The 21,693-nt window shown below is 32.9% G+C and overlaps 2 protein-coding genes across 3 annotated transcripts; one reads left to right on the top strand and one right to left on the bottom strand.

Moving 5' to 3' along the window:
• Positions 1-67: 67 nt before the first annotated feature.
• Positions 68-3,219, top strand: LOC133668479 (uncharacterized). Of its 2 annotated transcripts, none has more exons than XM_062088351.1 (4): positions 68-395; positions 482-611; positions 2,238-2,362; positions 2,596-3,219. In XM_062088351.1, exons 1-4 carry the CDS (start codon positions 252-254, stop codon positions 3,040-3,042), a joined length of 846 nt encoding a protein of 281 aa, XP_061944335.1. In that variant the 5' UTR covers positions 68-251; the 3' UTR covers positions 3,043-3,219. The 2 variants fall into 2 exon arrangements, with proteins under 2 accessions (XP_061944335.1, XP_061944336.1); XM_062088352.1 differs by having other exon boundaries at positions 69-392.
• An 8,745-nt stretch (positions 3,220-11,964) lies between these two features.
• LOC133706366 (probable LRR receptor-like serine/threonine-protein kinase IRK) lies at positions 11,965-16,203 on the bottom strand. The gene is made up of 2 exons (XM_062131892.1): positions 14,154-16,203; positions 11,965-13,659 (listed from the first exon to the last, which is right to left on the bottom strand). Exons 1-2 carry the CDS (start codon positions 15,593-15,595, stop codon positions 12,210-12,212), a joined length of 2,892 nt encoding a protein of 963 aa, XP_061987876.1. The 5' UTR covers positions 15,596-16,203; the 3' UTR covers positions 11,965-12,209.
• Positions 16,204-21,693: the final 5,490 nt, after the last annotated feature.

Raw genomic sequence — 21,693 nt, 5'->3', positions numbered from 1 at the left:
CCCAAAACTGCCACATGAGTAATTTGAAAGCGAAAGGGTAAGCTAAGCAGCAGCCTCAGTAGGAGTAACCGTAGAGGATTAATTAATTGTGAAAGGAAGAATGAAAGGGAGAAGGAGCCAAGAAAGGAGAGACGGAGTCAACGAGTATAGACTTTGACCTGTAGAAGAAGCTAGTTAAAAAGAGGAGATGATGAAGAAGAAGCGAAGGGAGCAGTGTCGTGCTGAAATAATTATCTGTAAATCAATTGATTATGAGTAATCAGAGGGTAATAAATCTTCTTCTTCTTCTTCTTCTTCTTCGTGGGTTGATGATGAGTGTTATAGTGGGAAAAGGATGCGATGGTTGGGTTTTTGAATTACCTCGGAAATTAATGACAAGAGAATCTCCAGAGGTGGTAACTCCATTTCCCTCCCTCTCTCTGTTTTTTTTTTAGAATTTTTAATAATATATAGATTTTATTTTATTTTATTTTTGTTGCAGAGCTCTCCGATTCCTGCACCATTTCAATATTACATTGAAACGAAGGAGAGGTGTTCCGATTCGATAGCTAAAAGGGGATGTCGGGACTCCACTAATAACCTCGCTGCTTGCCTTCTTTCGTCAAGTACCTGTGAGTACTCTTCTACTGCTAATCTCGACTCTCTCTCTCTCTCTTTCCTTTTCTTTTTGTTTAGATTTTGTTGCCCTAATATCTCAATATTGATTTTGTTCTGTTAATTTGTGTTCAAATAAATAGATTTGAAATAGTTAGAACTACAATCTTGGTTCTCAAACTTGAAGGTGTTCTTCTTCGTGTTATCTCTCAACTGTTCCCCCTGAGAAGATGCAGCTGCTTCATCGAGTTTCTCTAACTTAGGTCTTGCTGATTTATTTGTTTTCTATGAAAACATTCTTGTGATCTCGTCCACAGTTCAATTTCACCACTTTCTCATCCACCTGATAAATAGTTTTTGAGTTCGATGAAACCAACCTTCTAAAATTGCTCTTGTAATAACTTTACAGTTCTAATTTCATATTCGGCTACAGTATGTTAATCAACTAGTAGAACATTTTCAGCAAGCTATGTAAATCTAGTCCTTTTGTTTACATGGGATAGCAACATATGCCATTCCTTCTTTGCTTGTTGAAGATCATCTTAATGTCCCAACTAATCATCACTTTACAGTTCTAATTTCATATTCTGCTACAGTATGTTAATCAACTAGTAGAACGTTTTCAGCAAGTTATGTAAATTTAGTCCTTTTGTTTACATGGGGTAGCAACATATGCCATTCCTTCTTTGCTTGTTGAAGATCATCTTAATGTCATAAAACCGATAAGGTCAGGAAATCACCTGGTTTTACGATCATTATTTTTCCAAAGTATTTGGATACATGCTGCATTTATAACTTGTCCTGCAACATTGTCTGCACTACCATTTTGAAGATTGAATGATAATTCCCAATAGAGAGAGCATCTGGAGGTTATTTTTGCTAATCATGATGGAAACAACATTGTAATGCTAAAATTAGTAGAAATGATCATATATGCCAGATAAATCATTTTACTGTCCCATCTCCCCCCATAAGGGTTTTGTAATTTTCCTTCTTGCATTGACTGAATCTGGCTTTACCCTCAAGCTTGCCTGCTTTAACCATAATGTACTTTTCTTAATTGAACTGATTTTTTGCTTGACTTGACAGAATATGGATTTAGTTTGACTATTGAATCTCTTGGGAAATGGTTTTCTTTTATTATGGAGATTGTTTCAGTTAAATAGAACATTTGGAATGAACAAATGAAACATTGGATTATCTTATTTGTGATGTTTGATGACTCATGAATATACCTATTGTTGTCTAACCCCAGTCACTTTGGATCCATTCTTCTACCGAATTTGAAAAACTATCGCTCCAAGATTCCTATATTCTGGATGTTCTGCTTCCTAATGTCAGATAACCATCACTTCTTCCCTTCTGTTGTTCTCATATGCCTTTGACTGTGCAATGTTCTGTTTTGAATGGAAAAACATCAATCCAATCTGTAAACAGCTTTTCTCACTACTTGCTAAAGCAAATACATGGCAATTTTTGCTAATGAACACGACGTCATGTTCATATTGATAAAACTAGAGACAAGACTCTTAGCACAAGGCTGCAATTCTTTCATTGCAAATCTCATGTCCACTTAGATTTATGATGCATTCCTCATGCCTTACTGAATTTACAGTGAAGTGCTCTCTATTTTTCCTATGTAGCATCCAGGGAACTGTTTCTTCTTGTCCAGAATGATGGAGAGGGCATCTTGAAAGTGAATCTTACAATCACAGATATTAACGTTACTTTCCCAGAGATACAACTATCCAAACACGATGCCAAAAAGGTTCAGCTCGTTTAATTTCTAGCATTTATGCTTTACAGAAGTGGGACATGTCTTGGTGGGAATACATTGGGAGTCTTGTTTGACAACTGAGATAATGGGGGGTTGGGTTATAGAGTTGGAAACAAAGAACCGGTTTGATAAACAACCTTTGTAGAATCAATTGAGCATCTCCTACATATTGATCTTTGGTCTCTATCTTTTATTTGATAAGTCCAATTGCATTCTTTGTTCAGATTGATGTCTCAGAAAATGTTGAAGGAAGTCCGTCCATCATATTAAACACAGGAAATGGTTCGTGCAAAATTGAAATGGGATCAAAGAAACTAAAAGTCAAATATGAGCCGTTCTTTGGACATGGCACCTATTTATCCCCCAAAAACGGAGCCTACTTGTTTTTGATAGCTTTGATATCTGGAGGGGCATGTGCCTGCTGCTGGTTTCTAAAAAGCTCGCATGTTGATGGAGTCCCATATCAGGAACTTGAAATGGAGCGGCCAGACTCCCATTCAGCTAATAATGTGGAAACAACTGAAGGGTGGGATGAAGGGTGGGATGATGACTGGGATGAAATAAAGGAGGTGAAACAGCCAAATGGACATCGAACAGCAAATGTTTTATCAAATGTCATCGCTTCCAGGAACTCTGATGCAGAAGAAGGGCGCAAAGATTGGGATGATTAGGGAAATAATACAGGTATAGCTTTTCCATTGTCCATGAAAATGGAAAAAAGAAACACGACAGAGACGTTACATGTAGAAAAGTCAGGAAGTCAAAATTTAGTGTTCAAGATAAGTGCTTGAGTTTATGTGGAAGCAGATTGAAAATTAGATAAATGAAAACAGTTTTGGTACATGAAACGAATTTGTTGATATTTTATTTTAATCCACTAGGGAATATTATTTTTTTCTTGATTTTTGTTCAGAAAATACGTTTATGAAGAGGAAATTCTCTTTTTTTTTTTCTTATTTCAGGCTTTTTAATTATTGTAATTGCTTTTTAAATGGAGGGTTGGTTGTATTAAATGTTTAGTTTTGTATTAATTAAAATAAATTAAATTAGCTAATCATGTAAACAAAATTAATTTATTTTAAATAAAATATCCTTAAAATAAATATTTGGATCCAACTTTAACTGATGGTCTTTTCTTATTAGTTGTATGAGCTTGAATCAACAATTGTTTTTCAAGAGTGAGAACACTCAATCATAGTCCCTGTAGAAAATGCCTTTTCTCTCTAATCTAGTTTTAAAACCCTGACAGGTCGATCCGGGGCTGGATTGAAGAAAAGATAAGAAAGGGAAAAACTCGGCTGACTCGACGGGTTGACCCGGTTAAAAACTCAGTTGCAACCCGTTGACTTTTATTGTTTTTTTAACTAAAACAATGTCATTTTAATTTTTTTAAAAAAAAATTAATTTGAACGACCTGGTAACCCAGTCAAAACTTGAGTCTTGAATCGGGCCGAGTCTAAAAAACTATGTCTATAGTGTACTAGCATGGTGTAGTTTTCAAACCTACAAAAATTATTATAAAATATGAGATTTCATATTAAATTGGACATTTTAAATTTTCAGCACATATAATTAAACTCACATTTTAAGACTGATATTTTTTTAAGAAAATATTTTCCTCTATTCTTCAATGTAAAATAAACACTCCTAAATAGTATTAATTTGAATAAACATATTTCAATATCATGAAAAAGGAGAAAATGTTTTAACCTCACATAGGAAAAATGTTTTAACCTCATGCAGAAGGGTAAATATTTTCTTGACACTACAACTTATAATATTCATCACAATCATCATAATCGTTTGGAAATGTGAGCCAATCTATATTTTCAAAAAAAAATTAAAAAATATTTTTACTAAAATTTAATTTTTTTTATATTTTAAATTATTTTGACGTGCTAATTTTAAAAATAATTTTTAAAAAATAAAACAAAAAAAAGCAATCACACTCCTAAACAGACCTATCCTTAATTTTTCTATTTAATTTTATTTTCATGATATATATATATATATATATATATATATATATATATATATAAAAGAGTTTAGGAAGTGAAATAAAAAGAAAAAGAGGACAAGGGGCTAAGGTGATTATGAATTAAAAAAATAATTAAAAGAGATCATACACGTTAAATTAAAAAAAGAAAGTTTTATTAATTAGAAACCTGTAATCAAGTAGAAAATAATTTAATTGACTAACATTATTTTTTAGTTTTTTTCCTGTTTTGTGGAGGGTTTCAGCAAATATAAATAGGAAACACATACGAATATAGAGAGGGGACTCTTGCAAAATAATACCTAGCTAGCAAAAAAACACACCGGTCCCCTGAATCTCCTACTGTTCAGCCTCCCGCCCCTGTTGCCACCATCGGATTCTTACCACAACCAACAACCACCCACTCCAATGGATTGTCTCTCGTCAGCACTAGTAGCAGCGGCATTCATAGCAGCTCCAACAACCCATAACATTGGCAAAAAGAGTAGCAGCAGTCGAGAAAAAAAACAACCTCAGCATTGTTCTGCGAAGCCATCGATGTCCCACCATAAAAGATGTTGATATACCGGAAGAGGAGTATATTGGTTACTAATATCATAAACACAACAGAAACTGTAAAATAAAATTATTCATGAGCTTTTAAAATCTTGTTCAATAAATTTAGAGTTATTTAAATATTTATTACTTGAAGATCTTATTTTTTTCGGCTTTAAATAATGTTTTAAAAGCTGGGATGTCACAAACTACAAGTCATTCGGTTGTCCAACCTCCAATTGTAATCCATATCAATCACCTGTAATAAATCTTCTAAATCCCTATATTAATTATTGTTATGCTTAGAGTATTAGCTTAAATATTATGTTTACATAGTTTTTCTGTCTAATAAACAACCACTCTTCAAATAAAAAGAGACATAAAGGTTACCATTTATAGGAAAATCTGAAAAACCCTATAAAATAATAAAATATTAATTTTTCTCTGGAATAATATTCATATATTAATTCAGGATAATTTTAGAAATTAATCAATATATATATATATATATCAGTCTTTACGACTCTAATAAATGTCTAATATTAAGAGAGCATCGATTAGGAATATTTTAGAAACAATAATTTGATGCAATAAGAATCACATAATTATAACAACTTTATAATTCCCTTTTGTAAAGCATTTTTATCTTATAGAATTTACCTTTACTCTGGATTTATTAATCTATTATTATATGAATATTAAAGATAAATTAAGTCTTTATTAATAATAAATATGTATTTACATTAATATAATATGTCACATGTAACTAACTAATTTGTTATAAGGCATATTAAACTAACATAGTAACCTACATAACTATTCATGTACCTCTTTAACCCCACCGACGTGTGTTGGAAATGATCGCAGTCCAACTCGATCACCCAGTGCGTCTCCAGCATACATTATTGTTTTTTGTTTTTAGTAGTTCTAACATTTTTCATATGTTTTGGAGTTACTTTGCATTTTTAATGAAGTGTGATTTTTAGGTTCAATTGTTGTTCTAAAATCAATATATGTTTATGTAAAAGTAAAATTTGATAAAAATATAATAGCAAATTCATTGGTGAAATTTTGAGACATGTCATGTAAAATATTGGAGGCAATCCCTCTTTTTTAATCCTAAAATATCCTTTTCTAATCCCGATGAACTTGAAAAGGTAAAATCTTGTTAATCTCTCTTTTTTTAATCCTAAAATATATTGCCTTCCTAATGAATCTTAAAAGGGTAAAGTCTTATTTCAAACTCTCTTCTTGAACCCTTTAATATTTTTTCTAGTTTTAAAAATTTTAAAGGAAGAAATCTTGCTTATATTATACCTAAGATGAGAACTAAATGATTTGATAAATAGTATGTATTTATACCATGATCCCACTATACTTTCTTTAAGGTTACTAAATGATTTGATAAATAGTACGCATTTATACCATGATCCCACTATACTTTCTTTAAGGTTAACCTCATGGTTTTCCTATTAAATAATGGTTTCAAATAAGGCTAATATTTATCAACTAAGCAAACTTGGATTTGAGATAAAGAAAAGTTGTCTTTGGTATATCTTTCATAAATAAAACATATACATTGCAGTCCTATTTTAAGCCTTAAATATCTTTTGAATGATAACTCAGACTAGGATCACCTCTTATAGTGGGGGCAAGTGATGAAAATTCTCCAAATAAAAGAAAAGAAGAGTTAGCAAAAGAAAAGGAATAAAAAAAAAGCTCTCATAAATGTCTCTAATAATGGCACAAAGTCCATAATTAAAGACCAAATATCAACATCAAAAAAATGAGATAGAATTTAGAGAATTGAAATTGATATGACATCGATCATTAAAATATCAAAATCAAGGCAATAAGCTTAAAAGGTATGCACGATTGAATAAATGACATGTCTTTACACCTATAAACACCGTTTGACCCTTATATATTCTATTTTTTCATAGACATAAACCTTAACCTATATTATGTGCTTTTAAAATCCTTTTTGATCAAAAGCAATTTGTTTGTGTTGATAAGTCTTTATCCTTTAAAAAGAAGAAAGATGTTTATTAAGCAAAATCATGACTCAATTAGTTACTGCATATCAATTTTTAAGACTTTGAATGATGAATTTTCACCAATGAATAAGAAATCAACATAAAGTAAAGCAAGGTGTCTTTCATTTTTTAAAGCCAAAACTCTTTTTTAGGATCAAACCTTGTTTTCCAAAATAACGCTTCATTTATCAAAGAATTCATTTGAGTTAGTTACAACTAAATGTTAGGATAACCATTCTTTTTCAACCAACATTCATTTCATTATACAGCAACAAAAACACCCAAGATTGTATCTTAGCATTTGAATGATATGTTTCTAGCTTTTGACTAAAAAATCAATTTTTTTTTCATTCGATAAAAACACTTTTGAATTAATATCTCAATAATTTCATTTCAATGATTGTACTTATACAAATACAATCATTAAGGTTTGTGACTTGGTCCTGAAACATGAAAGATGTAAAAATAAATTGTTTTACGATACAATTTTTCTCATTTAACTTATTTCCTAAAGTTCTTGATAAAAATGATGATAACAATGCATATATGTCTCACGTTGGTTTCAAAAAAAAAAAACATTGCTAGATTAACTGAGGGGTGTAATTTTGTTTATATAAATCCATGAAAATGACAATAGATAAATGATAATTTGGAGAACTTTATCATAAGTATTGAATGGTAGAGGAAATAGTTTTGTTATGATGAAAAGTGAGCAAAGAGGAATAAATATACTTAAGCTGCTTTTAAAGGTAATTTTGGGGGGCAAATAAAACTTCAAATATAAAAACCATTGACAACATCAAACATAAAAAGCCTTATAACTTAATTGCTTAGAAATCAAATTTAAATGAATAAGCGAGCCTAATATTGTGGTCAATTGTATTATCTACAATAAAGGTTTAAAATGATGCGAGAAAGTTCGCACATTTCATTAAGGAAACTCATTTTAAATTTCATGTTAAGATTGATCACCTAATAATTTTGACCCACCATTAATAAATTTCATAACAAGGTTAGTTACCTCTCTCGATTTGATCACTTTTAAACTTATCAGTCATAATAGTATTTTTAAAGAACCTTATTCATTCATGGCAACTTTTATTTTTCAAAAAACTAACCAATTTGATGGCATATTCATTTTAAGAAGCCCAATAATTTGATGTCATTTTCCTTTAAGGATCACCAATCTAGCGACAACTTCCTTTTAAAAAGCCAAATAATTCATCCCGATGAACTTTTCCTTTTAAAAACCATTAATCCGGTGGTAACTTCCTTTTAAAAAAATCCACCAATTCGATGATAGTTTTCTTTTACCAATCTGATGGCACTTTTATCTTAAGAAATCAACTAATCCGATGGCAATCTTCTTTCAAATAGCACTTCATTTCAAAGTTAAATTCATTAGTCTGATGACAATTTTCTTTTGACCCTTTTTTTTTATATTAAGGTTGGTCATCTAATAATTTTAACCATTTTTTAGAATTTCATAACATTGTTGGTCACCTTATAATTTTAATCTATTTTTAAAAAAATTCATGTCGAAATTAGTTACCTAATAATTTTGACTCGTTTTAAAATTCTCATGTGACGGTTGATCAACTAACAATTTAGACTCATTTATTAATTCTCATATTGAGGGTTGGTAACCTAACAATTTGAATCAGTTTAAATTCCTTTCAGAGTTGATTCTAAGATTGGACACCAAATAATTTAAACTCATTTAGATTTCATGTTAAGGTTTATCACCTAATAATTGGGATCCATTTTGATTTTCCTGTGTTATCTTTTTTTTTCATTTAAAAACTTATTATACAAATTCAAAGGACATTGAATTCTATAATGTTTTTATGTCGTAAATATTGTAAAGAAAATGAAGTTTTCATAACCTATTTTTTACCCCTAATTTTTCTATTTATTTTTATTTTTTATGATATATATATAAAGAAAAATGAGTTTAGGGAGTAAAAGAAAAGGAAAAAAGTACAAGAGACTAAGGTGATTAGGAACTAAAATAATAATGGGAGATTATATAAAAGAGGAAAAGAAAATAAATTGGAGGATCAATGAAAATTAAAAAATTATTGAAAGAGATACTACACATTAAGAAGAGAAAATTTAATTAATTAGGAAACAATTTAATTGCCTAAAAATATTTTTTTTATTTTAGTTTTTCCTATTTTGCATAGAATCACATGCAATAAAAATAGAAGACATATAAAAATTGAGAGTGCACTATTGAAAAAATAATACATAACTATTAAAAAAAAGGAAAAAAAAGGAAAAAAAAGAAGAAAAACACTAGTATCTTGAATCTCCTACTATTCAACCTATCGACCGAATTCTGACTATAACTAATGAACACTCACTTCAACGGACCCTTTCTCATCAGCATCAACAACCTTACAATTCATAATAGCTCTAACATCATATAACATTAATAGAAAAGTAGCAGCAATTGAGAAAAAAACAATAGTAAAAGCATTTTTTTTTTAAGATTCATGAGTTTGAATTTCATCATTCTTATTTATTTGATAAAAATTAAATACAAGGTAGTATAAATTTGTACAAATTTCAAATTCAAATAACTTTCACTTAAAAAATATATTTAAAATAATATAAATTATATTTAAAATTTCACCTAATAATTTAAAATTTTAAATTAAATTAGACATTTAACAAATTCTTTTGCTTTTAAGAAGTTTTACTGATGATGGCTTTGGACACCTTATTTTCTTCAAACTCTTGGACGATAGTTTCTGTAAAAGCTGCAAAATCCCACTTCATGTCAAGTGAGCATTTGTTGAAAAGGGCACTTCCCACGTAGCAATCCAATCATGTATATTCACATAATAACATTATTTTAAAAAAAAGATTAGGAATATAGCATGTTTTTACATTTTGATAGAATAATATTATTTAAAAAATGATAAAATAACATGTTTTTACATTGTTGTGCTTTAGAATATTAGTCAGGCTAATTAATTCAATTATATAAATAGATTAACCATTTCATACGAAAACTATAATTTTTTGAATTTGTTTTAAAATATATTATATGAGTGTCAATAATATAATCAGATTTCTGATAATAAATAATTATAAATAGTTAAACAACTAGATAAAAATTTATCATAAATAAATTATATAAATAGCTTAAGAAATATATTTACTAACCAACAAAACAAAACATTACTGTTGAATTAGAAATGCAGGCCATGGAAGTGCAAAATATTTTATATGCGTGTCTCAACAAAATGATGCTTTCTGCTCTTTTGATGTATTTTGTTTTATTGCTTTTCCATAGATTACAGGATATGATGGTTTTGCTGCCACTCGTTGCTGTTAAATTAAACACCCTTACAATAAAGGTAAGATTGGAGCCTCGATTGGAGGAGCAAACGAAAAGAAGCAGTGCCTAGGGCAGAGGTAGCTAAGCGTGGAAGGGTATGGATGGGCTGCATGTGCATGTATGATAATACTAAACAGACATCTTTTGATAATGGAGATACTGTGGTAAGGCAATTCACAAGTACAGCAAGAAAAGAAGAAGTGGGATTTTCAAGCTGTCACTTCCATGGCCAAGAGGCTTAGATATTCCATCCTTGGACAAGAAACAGGATTGTGAAGGACCCCATGCGCTGCTGCTTGAAGATAAAAAAGTGTTCCTATGAGCATGAGGTGGTTCTCTTGGGCCCAGCATCATTTATAGAACCTTAAGGCTGACTCCACTAGCAGAGTAGGGACAGCACACTGGTTCCTATGCTCTGCACATGGCTGTCCAAATTTGTACGAGAAAAGGTTGTTCTTCCCAGAGGGTGAAAGATGGGTGTGTTTAAAGGTGCATCGCGGTTATTGAGAAGGGGTAAAGGAATGGAAGAAAAGGTTAAGCCCCATGTGAGATTAGCTGTGTTGAAATGAAGACAAGTCCAAGAGGAAAGGAACAAATAACCCATTTAAACAAAGTTGATTATGAACAACTGAAGGCATTGGTTGTCAAAATCCAACATTTTAAAAAGAATGCTTCTATTCCGACAGCATCATCTTGTGCTGCAATATTCTATTCCCATACCTTGACACTCTTTTTTTCTAGGGCCTTGCTTCTTTCTAGCTGTTGCCCTACCTTTCCCTTTTGTCTTTTTTTTTAGGTTTTCCTGTGCCTCTTCCTGTTATTCAATTGAGCACTAAGATTACTTGCTTCAAAGTGGGTGCTAAGAATCTTTTCGAGTCCTTGGGGTCTCTAGGACACTTTTGACTTGTAAAGAAAGCATTTTAATGCCTCCACCCTTGCTATCATTGGTAACACATGATATTGATACTAAGCGAAACAAGCATTCTTTATTCGGGATGTTGAGAGTCATATTTGCCCTTTGCCAAGTACAAGAAAATAAGAAAAACTTGTGAATTTATTCAATCAACCTGCTGACCTCTCCTGCACTGTAAGAATCGGGATTAGCCTTAATGGATTTTACTATCTTCGGGTCAGGTGGGATTGGGATTAAGAACAGTGCAAAACTATAACCACAAAGAGCAGGCACAAGCAGAGATGGGGAGCTACTTCTTTGTTAGCACAGTCACAGCTTTGTCCGCACCAACAGGGGTTCCTTACATATGCAAGGGATCTGCATTCTGCTATTTATATCTCTTGAAGATGCTACCTACTACTGTGCTGGGACCGATGCTTGAACTAGAAGAGCAACTTTTTTGCCCACTTCTCTTACTGATGTGGCATTTTTTCTTCAGGGAGATGATTCAATAGCTGGTCACTAAGGCTTGAAAGCACAACACCAAACCACAAGACCGAAAAAAGGCATTGGTCTGCTATCGATATCAAAGCAAGACTTGTAGCTAGGAAAAACAACTATACGAGTTCAACCAAAGAGTTCAAAAACACCTCGAATGCACTTAAGTGTCATGAGCTAAAGATGTGAAATTAGTTAGGAACCAATTCTACTATCAGCTCACAACTAGAAACAAAATCACGATACAAAATGCAGTACAGAAGAATTAGTAACAACCGAGCAACACGATATCCAAAGGGGTCCTATATTAGAGCCCGGTGAAAAGGAATCCGGTAATCTAACAGTAACATCGAGAAGAAACCACAAACATAAACTAAAAACAATTCAGGAGAAGAACCAATACAAAACAAAAGGAAAAAAGAACTCCCAACAACTGAATTTCTCCTCGTTGATTAATTGAATAAACCGGATTCCTTTTCCCCGGATAACCCCGTTATAAATCCCATCTCTTAATTTCTTAATATGATTCATGTTCACCCTGAATCCTCTTGTCCCTCTGAAGGACATCTGATCAGGTCTAATATATTAATTACTTCTCCCATGTCTGGCCGGTTTGATGGAACTTGCAATGTGCAAATCAAACCCAACTTCATAACTGGAACCACCTCATCTGCTGGGAAATTCCCCATGAGCCTCCCATCAACACATTCTTCCACCCTGCCTTCCTCCAATGCTCCTCTAACCATGTCACAAAGCACAACCACATCATCTTCCATGTATTCGACAGGTCTCTTGCCAGTAACAATCTCCAGAACCAAAACCCCAAAACCATACACGTCGCATTTCTCAGTTATCTTTACTGTTCTACAGGCAAATTCTGGTGCCATGTAGCCAAGCGCACTCTGAATTTTGCTGCTTAAAACATAACGGTCTAGCATTGGCAACAGCCTTGCTAGGCCAAAATCACCTACTTTCGGTTCACCTGAACTGTCGAGAAGGACATTGCTTGATTTTATGTTGTAGTGAATAATGTTAGACTGATGCAAATGAGCCAAGCTTTTTGCAGTCCCTAGAATTATGTTGAACCTCTCATTCCATGACAGAAAATGACCGCCTGATCCTTCGTGCAGATGCTTATACAAACTACCACCAGAGACAAACTCATATATGAGAAGCTGCAAGGATTGAGTCCAGTAATAACCTTCAAGTGCCACAAGGTTTTGGTGCCTGATTTTCCCCAATTTCTTAACTTCTCTTTCAAAATCTTCTTGAGACTTGACAAGACTCGAGACAGTGAGCTTTTTGATTGCAACAGGATGACCATCTCTGAGGACAGTCTGGTAGACTGCTCCAAACCCACCTCTCCCAAGTTCACAATCCTTGTTGAGCAGAGCATGTGCTCCTGTGCTAAAGTCAGGCTTTCCAGTAAACATGACAAGTTTTCCAGAGTTGGCATCTGTAGTAGGAGAATCACTAAAGCCATCACCCGCGGATAACGTGAGAGCAGCTGCAGATCGAGATGTTGATGACCGAACACGGAGATTAAGCACGGTGATGGCAATCACACCAACAACAATGACAGCAGCAGCACCAATGGCAATGAGAGCAGATATGCTTAGAATGATTCTTTTGTGACCAGGATTTTGAGGAAGTGAGCCCGGAGTAGAATCAGAAGAAGAGTTTGGATTGAGAACAATGGGTTTGGGAAGGACTGCAGGGCAAGACTTATTGACTGCAGCCCCACAAAGGGATGGATTTCCAGAGACAGATGAAGGTGATATGGTGTTAAAGAAAACTCCTGCAGGTAGTTCACCTTGCAAATTGTTGTGGGAAATGTTAAAGGAGATGAGATTGGGAAGATTTGCCAACTGCTTGGGTAGGCTGCCAGTGAGGCTGTTTAAAGACAGGTCCACATCTTTTAGGTTTCCAAGTTTTGCTATTGCTGCAGGTATTGTTCCAGCCAAGTTGTTTTGGGATAGGATTCTACATCATTGAAAGAAACAGAAAAACAAGAATGAGAAAGCTTGTTAAACTAATGAAAACATTATGCCAGCTTCAACCAATATTAAATTTTCAGGAAAAGAGAAGCAAAGGTCAAAGGACAAGGATCTTTTCGTGTTTTAGAATGTAGACATCATATAACAATGAAACACAACGAAAGTATCACATCCTTTTAAGCAATAAGCAACTACAAATTCAAATTCTAACAAATAATTGGTAGAGTCCAAAATCATAATCTAGAGACTGTATAATCTTCAAACTTAAACACCACCAACCCTAACAATAAAGGTATCTACAGCAGCAACTGTCGTGTTTTATGAAGAATTTGAGATCTTACCAGCGCAGAAAAATATGTTTCTAACAGTTTGATAAAGAGAAATTGAAACAAGATTTATGAACTTATCTAACTCTAGGCTACCAAATTGAACAAGGATAAGAAAACAAAAAACAAAACAGATAGATCAAAGAGAGCTTACAAAGCCATTAATGAAGAACAGTTCCCTATTGCATCTGGGATTTGCCCCGACAGTGAGTTCCTCTCCAGTCTCAGTTCCTTCAAAGCAAAAGCTCCTCCAATTTCCGTAGGAATGCTACCATTTAGCTTGTTATCACTCAAATCAAGAATATCCAATTCCTTCAAATCTCCAAAAGTTCCCGGAACAGGACCAAAGAGAGAGTTTTTTGACAGATTCAAGAACTGCAAGCTGCTTAAAACCCCGATGGAAGATGCAATCTTGCCAGAAAAATCATTGTGTGATAAATCCAGGAATTGAAGCTTTGGAGCAGAGCTAAATTTTCCACTGAGCTTATTCTCCAAATGCAAAACTTTCTCCAACCTTGAACCAAAAATCCACGTAGGAAGGTCACCACTCAGCAAATTCTGGCTAAAATCCAAAGCCAAAAGGTTTCCACAATTGGCCATAGATTCTGGCAAATTCCCACTTAAACCATTTGCAGAAAAATTCAACACCTTCAATAATTGAAGTTTCCCAATTGAAATTGGAACCTGACCCGAAAATCTATTCCCAGAAAGATCCAAAGTCTCCAGGCGATTCAGTTCACCAATCCAGTTTGGAACCTCGCCAGTAAACATGTTGCTACTCAAACTCAAATAATCACACAAGCCAAGCTTCTGCATTGTGTCTGGAATGTGCCCAGAAAGCATATTCTCACTGAAATCAACAGACCTCAACAACAAACAGCTTCCAATCCCATTTGGAACCTCCCCATTAAACCGATTCTTGCTTAAGTTAATCCTCCTCAAATTGTTCAAATCTTCAATCCCTTTGGGAATCTCACCATCCAGCAAATTACCAGACAAATCAAGTGACCTCAATCCATTCAAACCCCAAATCCCAGCAGGCAAAGACCCAGTAAACTGATTCGAACTCAAGTTTATAGATGCGAGACTAGCACATGAGCTCAAAGAACCTGGAATCTTCCCTGAAAACTTATTATTAGCCAAAGAAAGATCTCTCAAAGCCGCACATTCCTTGAAAAAGTCCTCCGATATTGTCCCGGAGAGGCTGTTCTCACTCAAATCAATGATTCTAAGGTTTTCAAGGCGAGTAAGGTTAGGATCGATGCTACCAGTAAGGTTGTTCCTTGATAGAGAGAGCTTGTGGAGGAACTGGAGCTGTAAGAGGCCACGGCCGATCCGACCTGATAGAGAGAGCCCATCAAGAGTGAGCTCAGCAACCCGGTTGGATCTCGGGTTGCATTTGACACCGAACCAGTTGCAGGGAGTGTCATCATCTTGGTTCCAAGATGAGAGCTTTCTCATTGGATCTTGAAGGTCTGCTTTAAACACAATCAGACCCAAAACATCATCATTTAATGATGGATTAAGGGATCTCACACATTGAAAAGCTAAAACCAAGAACACTAATAAGCTTAGCAACTCTTTTGCCCTTAACATTGCTAATTCTGATCAAGAAACTCAAAAGGCACTACAACCCATTGAAACTTAGATGGGGATAGAAAACAAAGGGAAAGCTAAGAAAAACCAGTGATATATTCTTGGCTTAAAGTGGAAAAAATGGGCTCTTTTCTTTTCTTTCCAACGGCTAGATTCCAAGAGGAGAGACAACTAGAATAGACAAAGAAGGATTAAATTCAGCAAAATGAGACACCCCTTTATCACAAAAACTCCTTACGTTGTATTTCTCCCTAGTGACCAAAACCCAGAAGTGTTCCTACACAAGGCAACAACTTTTAGGGTTCAAGTCTCACAAAGAAGAAAAGGATAAAAACTTGAAGCAAGCAAACAGTTGATCTGAGAACAAAATAAGTTGCAAAAAGCTAGCACATTTGAAGCTGAGTGAACGCTGAAGATGGTTCACCAGATTCCGGTGAAAAAGTTAGGGTTCCGGTGAGAGTTGCCGTCAAGACGGACAGGGAAGAGAGAGAGAGAGAGAGAGAGAGAGAGAGAGAGAGAGAGTTTGGTTAAGGGGTGTGTTGGTGTTTGAGCTGTGGATACTGAGAGAGAGAGAGAGAGAGAGAGAGAGAGAGACTCGTAATGAAGTTGGCGTTTTTATTAACGGGAAAGAGAAGAGAGAGAGTGGACCAAGTTAGCAGGTGGGGGCTATTTAATGAGGTTTATGGACACGTGTCTCTTTACATTAGGTGGATGGGCTGTCCTACGTGGCTTTTACACGTAGTCCTTTTCACTGTTAGAAAACAAAAAAGCTTTAGAAAAATTCTGAATGGATGATTATGACTAGCTAGCCCATTTTTGTTTAAAGGGTATATTTGTTTTTGCATTTTAATAATATTTTTTAAAAAAATTAATTTTTTTTATTTTTTAAATAGTTTTAATATATTAAAATTAAAATTAATTCTTTAAAAATAAAAAAATATTATTTTAATATATTTTCAAACTAAAAAAATACTTTAAAAAATAACATTTCCTAGACTCTTAAACACTTCCTCAATTTATCCCTATTTTAAAAAAAAAATTAATTTATCCCTTTTCTTTTTTATTTTAATGTAATGTAATGTAATGTATACTATAGATGCTGTAATAATTCTGGCAGATTGAGAGAGAATCTAGGACAGCAATTTCCTCCTGCGTCCCTTGGTCGAAACGGAGCAAAATGCAGACGCAGTCTTCTTCGGCGAAAGAAGCAAAACAAAAAATGGCTTCCATGTAAACAGAACGAAAACATGCATCCAAATCTCGAGGACATAAAAGAGGCAATGGGACTTCCCTTTCAGCTAATAAAAGACCGAAGAGATGGTTGAGGCAAATAGGCAGCCATGGGAAAAGCAAAGAAAGAGAAAAAAGCAATAAAGGAGAGTAGGTGGAATGGTGGGTTGTGTAATAAAGGAGGTTGTGAGGTGCTGCTGCTACTGCACACTGCAGAAGGGCTGAGAGCGACATAACTTCTGCTTTACAAGCTTTTCTTAAATCCCACTGCCCACGATCCACAGGAGGGTCCCCTCCCCTCCTGGCTCCTGTCATCCTCCATTTTCCTTGCTGAGTTAATGTGTCTTCACTCTTGCATGCAGTCACTCATGGAACTTCTCTTCTTGAGATTGATTTTGCTCTTGGAAACCAGCTTCTTCCCTGTTGTTATGTGGAGTGGTCTGGGCTGGCAACCCATTTTTCAAGACCCGAAAGGCATGAACCCTAGAACCATTGAAGAAAAAACTGTGACTGAAATGCATGTGGATTAAAGAATGCTTGATGGTTTTCTGGCGAATCTCACATCATTTTGCCTGGGGAAAAAAAAAGGCGAATGTTCACCTAACACCATTGGACAGGCTAGAGATCTTGGTCAAGAGTAAAATTATGAGGGATGCCGTTTCCTTGAAAGCAACTAAACCAGATTTCTCAAGAACTTAATGATCATTCTTATGAAAAACGAAAAACCAGTGCTGAATGTGGTGTCAATTTGCAATGCAAGCAAGTATGTACAAGTAGGAGGAGGTCGATTGGTTAGCATCATTCGTTCTTGGTAACTTCAATTACGTCCCCAACTACCTATTTAAGCAATATTACCCTCAAAGCATCATACATTTTTCGATGATTTGTTGATTGAGATTTGAGGTTGATGATTTGTTTTTCTATGTAATTATTACGGTCTCAAAAAATATCCTATTGATGATTTGTTTTTTTATGTGATTATTATGATCTCAAAAAATACCCTGACATTGGATTTTTGTTTGAATTTCATAAAAAACAATTCGATTTCAATTATTGACAAGAGATTAAAAATGAGAGGACCAAAATTGAGACAAAAACAAATGGTCGCCCTTTTTGTTTTTTAAAAAATATTGTGTCAACTCTAGTTCTTTTTCTTTTTTATTCCTTCAATCATTAATTTTTTTCTTTTCAATTTCATTATTTAATGTTGTGTCGATTAAGACTTGAAGTTGATAATTTTTCTTTATCTAACTTTTATATTGTTATCTCAATCTCAAAAAAATTCTTAAAATTAGGTCGGTGTTTGATTTCATAAAAAAAAAATTGATTTCGTTGTTTAAAAAAGATTGAAAATGAGGAACCAAAATTAAAACAAAGAAATAATAGGAGTCCTTTCTTGAAAGAAAATGGTGTTACTGCCTTTTTGCTTAATTTTTCCTTGGGGTGTTAAAAAAAATAGTCCCTATAGTTTTGCAATTAAATGATTTTATCCAAAACTTGTTTACATTTCAATCTTTGAGTTTGATAGAAAAGAAAAAAAGAATCATCAGAAATAATGAATAAAAGAGAAGGGTTAGTTAGTTGGATTTCGATGATAAAAATTGTTAAATTTTAGTGTTAAAGTGTTCCTCTTTACGGGAGGAGTTTTATAGAAGTTTTTTTAGGTTTCTAGTTGTTGGGTTGATCGGGTTCAAGAGAAAGATTTTTTTTCCTGTTTGATTTGATATTTTTTAACCAATATTTAGAGTTTTTGAAGTTAGAAATTAGTTTCATCTTTAATGAGTAAAAACTAAGTTTACATATAATGTATTGTGTATTTTTTTAAAAAAAAAAAAAATTAGCGGACACATGTCATCCACCCAATTTAGAGAAAAAAAAATAATCATTCTAACCCAAAATTAACTAATTTAGTTGGATTCTAAGTTAATAATTATTATTTTTTTCATGCTATAGGAATACACGTTGATAGCATATGAACATTTTTTTTTCACATTTAAAAAAACAAATTGTTTAACCTGTGAGGCAGCGCGGACAATTATATAGTTAAAACTATTAGTTGAGGCAGCGTTGATGAATTTAGGAAAATTTTAGGGTAACACTGCTAAAATAAATAGTTGGGGGACCTATTTGAAGCTTCCCTCTTTTTTTCTTTTGTTGGGCCAGATATTCAATCCAGATAAGTGTCTCCATTCCGTCTGATCTGACAGTCAAAGGGCAGGTGGTGGGTCTGGAGTATGTGCCTGCCTTGCTTCTTGAGCAAGTACATTTCACTGTGACCTGCACATACATTTTAAGTCCACGTAACCACAAATTCTGGTTGGTCAACGTGTCTCACTTCACTTCAGGTTTAATCACTTACACCGTATCACTAACCAAAAAAAAAAACTAAGGAGGCTGTACAAGTCTAAGAAATTACTGTTTTGATTTTCTAAGAAATTTTATTTGACCGGTTATTGGAGGTAGAACAATTTTTTCACTTGATTGAGGACATACATGTCTTTTCAACTTTTTTTTTTTTAGCATAGCAGAAAGGTTAAATTATTTTTAAAACCAAGATTTAATTAATGAGAATACAATAAATTTTTGGACATTCATGGTGGATTTTTTTAGTTATATTTAAATTGATTAAGGAATAATTTAATATTTTAATAAATTTAAATATTATTAAAAAAATAATTATGCATGCATTGCACACTTCAACATATAGATTGTGTTATCAAGCTCTTTGAGGGACGCCCGACAACCAAACTCTGACTCTGACTTCTAGAATGTCTTCGAATTATCTCGACTGTCCCTTTATTATTGGGCAACCCTTGTGATCAATAGACCTCATGTTTGGTAGTAATAATTTTTTTTTTCTCTCTTCATTGATCTTCATGCCTCACCCTTCAAGTTTTTAAAGCAGTCATTCAATTTATTTTTCTTTTAAATATAGTTATGGTCTCTATTCTTTTTATTATTATTATTTTTATTTGAAATAATTTATAAAATTGATTTTTTTTTAATTTCATCATCTTTCAATTGTTTCATATGTAAATTTGATATTTATTTTTTTATTAATTATTTTATTTGACATAATTTTAAATTTTGAATTTGTTTTACGATTTTATCCTCCTTCAAGATTTTTTTTATCAAACTTGATCCTCACTATTTTGATTGTTATTTTATTTTACTTTAGAAAATTTTTCCAATTCAATTTTTTTTCTAATTTTATCATTCAACATTAAATTAGTTGGAATTGAGCTTTTTGATTGAGATTGAGTTTAGGACTTCACGCGTTGCAAATTTGAGAGATTAATCCATGTTTAGGATATTCGTTCAAGTTTGCTTCTTCTTTTTTTTTAAAAAAAACTCATGTTTTTTTAATTTTATCATTTATAATTCATTCAGTTGGAGATTGAGCTACGTTATTTGTTTTAATTTGTTTTTTTATAGGATTTTTTACTAATTTTAAAAATGACTCGGGTTATCACGAGTTTTTTTATTTGTCATTCTTTGTTAAGTTTAGCTTCTTTCAAAGAAATTTTGTTTTTGAATTAAATTAAATTAATTGGTTAAATATAAGCATGATATACTTACTTCATGATATATTTTTTTGTTTGCTCTACAAGTTGTTGCTCTAACGGTGCATAAGGCCTTTTTCAGTATCGTCGTGCAACCTTTCATAGTACCATTATAATTCTCTTGGTGAACTCTTTTTTATAATGGGACAGTGTCCATAACAGAGTGATATTAAGCCTTCAACAACTTTTTATTTTGGTTGATTGAAAATTATGCTTCATTATTTTTTTTTTAATTTGCTTTCTACATGGTTATCTCATCTCTATGACTATGATCACATGTTTGGTGGGTTGACTCATGTTATTTTTTTTGTTTGCTTTCTATCAAGTTATCTTAGTCTCATGAATTGGGTTATATGTTTAATGGGTTAAATTAGGTTGACTTGAGTCCTTTTTTTGTTAATTGAATTTTATTTTCAATTTCATCATTTTAATATTGGGTTGATTAAGAGTTGAGTTTCATAATGTATTTTAATTTTCTTTATATAGAGTTATTATATTCTTATTATCTGAGTCACAATGTTTTTCAAGTTAACTTGGATTGAATCGAGTTAAATTTTTTTAAAAAAATTATTTTTTTTAATTTAATCTTTTAATACTGAGTTGATTGAGAATTAAATATTATAATTTATTTTGATTTGTTTTTTTTTTAGTTATCATAATCTCATGATTAGAGATGTGAATTTATTAGATTGATCTAGATAAATTCAATATGTTATTATCTCAATATTTTTTTAAAAAAAATCTTGAAAGTTTTACGAGTCAAACTAAGTTTACACCAATTGTCTTTAAACTCGTCAAGTTTATTGGATTATATCAAGTCAACCTTCACTCAATTTGTTTTACTATAAAAATATTTGTAATGTTTAGATTTTTTTCATGCTAATTATTTTTTAATCCACCTCGCAGCATATCACATAACAATTATTCAATTCTCTAGTTACTAAAAGAAAAATGTAGTTCTATACTCTACAGCTTGTCCATCGGACCTTTTCGAGACTATGCATGTGGAACATTGTCTTATCACATAAACTGCCATGGTTTGACTTATTGGCAAGCTTGGAACTTACTATATGGCTGGTGGTATCTTCAGTTTTTTTTTTTTTTCAATATTATTTCAAATGAACGGCCTGTAATCGTATGCGTTGTTCCTACCTCCAGCAGAAGACAAGAACATGGACCTAATCGTCTTCCCACAATAGCTACAACTCATGTAAAAAAATGTGTTTTTTAAGACACAAAGCTTGACTTCCCGAGGGAGACCTTGTTTTGACCTTTGAAAAATGCCGTGTAGATCAGATTGCGACC

Source organism: Populus nigra, chromosome 11, assembly GCF_951802175.1.
Source record: "Populus nigra chromosome 11, ddPopNigr1.1, whole genome shotgun sequence".
Taxonomy (NCBI): Eukaryota; Viridiplantae; Streptophyta; class Magnoliopsida; order Malpighiales; family Salicaceae; genus Populus; species Populus nigra.
The sequence above is the reverse complement of the archived record's forward strand: the minus strand, read 5'-3'. Positions and strand labels throughout refer to the sequence as shown.